At 47.8% G+C, this 1,056-nt stretch overlaps 1 protein-coding gene across 1 annotated transcript in view; it reads left to right on the top strand.

Moving 5' to 3' along the window:
* The window catches only part of LOC106807662 (neurotrypsin-like), a 5,423-nt gene that overhangs the window by 1,057 nt on the left and 3,310 nt on the right, over window positions 1–1,056 (top strand). The window contains exons 2-3 of the mRNA XM_014810076.1: window positions 251–395; window positions 652–854. Coding sequence (XP_014665562.1) covers window positions 251–395; window positions 652–854 — 348 coding nt within the window. The remainder of the gene's footprint in view (window positions 1–250; window positions 396–651; window positions 855–1,056) is intronic.

Genomic DNA, 1,056 nt, shown 5'->3' with positions numbered 1-1,056 from the left:
GAGAAGAGACACAGCGGGAGAGAGGGGGGAGAAGTGTGTGTGTGTGTGTGTGTGAGAGAGAGAGAGAGAGAGAGAGAGAGAGAGAGAGAGAGAGAAAGAGAGAGAGAGAGAGAATTGGGTACAGAGAGGAAAAGGGAGTAATTGGGACAGTTATAGTAGCCTTTTAAAGGACTAGTAATATTTTTTTGTCAGAGAAATATTAGCATGCAATAGGAAATTATGTGAATACAATATGTCATAACCTTTGTAGCTCCATTCGAGGTGCGCCTGGTGAACGGGACCTCTCCTAATTCTGGTCGCGTTGAGCTGAAGTACTTCGAGAAATGGGGTACAATCTGCGACGATGGCTTTGATGACACTGCTGCCCAGGTGGTCTGTCGGATGCTGGGATACAGGTAAACACAGCGAACAAAGTCTATATGGCACAAGCACGCATGCAAGCACTCAGTCACGCACGTAAGCACGGCTACTATAGGCGTAGTATGACATAATATAAATACATTTTTCGTATGTAACCACGTTACTTCTAACCTGAAATAGATATGAAGTACTTTGAATTAGAATGTTAATTTGACGGAATTGTAATTCGCAAAAGCTCGTCTATAACCAGTCTACATGAGCAGCGATTACTCAATATGCTGTTATACTCAGTGGGGCAGCAAGAGCGCACGGAAAGGCGAGATTCGGAGCAGGAGACGGCCCTATCTGGATGGACGACGTGTCGTGTAAGGGAAACGAAGACAGACTAGCGCAGTGTTACAGCTCTAAGCCGGGTCTACACAACTGCATGCACGGCGAGGATGCGGGAGTTACGTGCTCCGTAGCTACACCGGTCCACAACCCGCTACCAGCAGGTGAGATCGTCACACACACGTCCCGATAAACGAGGGTGAGCGAATGAGTGAGAGAGAGAGAGACACACACTCACAGAGACAGAGAGATGACGAGAGAGGGATAGAATGAGGGGTGCGGGGAAACGAGAGACGGGCAGAGAGTGATCGAAAGAAAGAGAGAGAGAGAGAGAGAGAGAGAGAGAGAGAGAGAGAGAGAGAGAGA

Source organism: Priapulus caudatus, unplaced genomic scaffold, assembly GCF_000485595.1.
Source record: "Priapulus caudatus unplaced genomic scaffold, Priapulus_caudatus-5.0.1 Scaffold228, whole genome shotgun sequence".
Classification (NCBI taxonomy): Eukaryota; Metazoa; Priapulida; class Priapulimorpha; order Priapulimorphida; family Priapulidae; genus Priapulus; species Priapulus caudatus.
The sequence above is the reverse complement of the archived record's forward strand: the minus strand, read 5'-3'. Positions and strand labels throughout refer to the sequence as shown.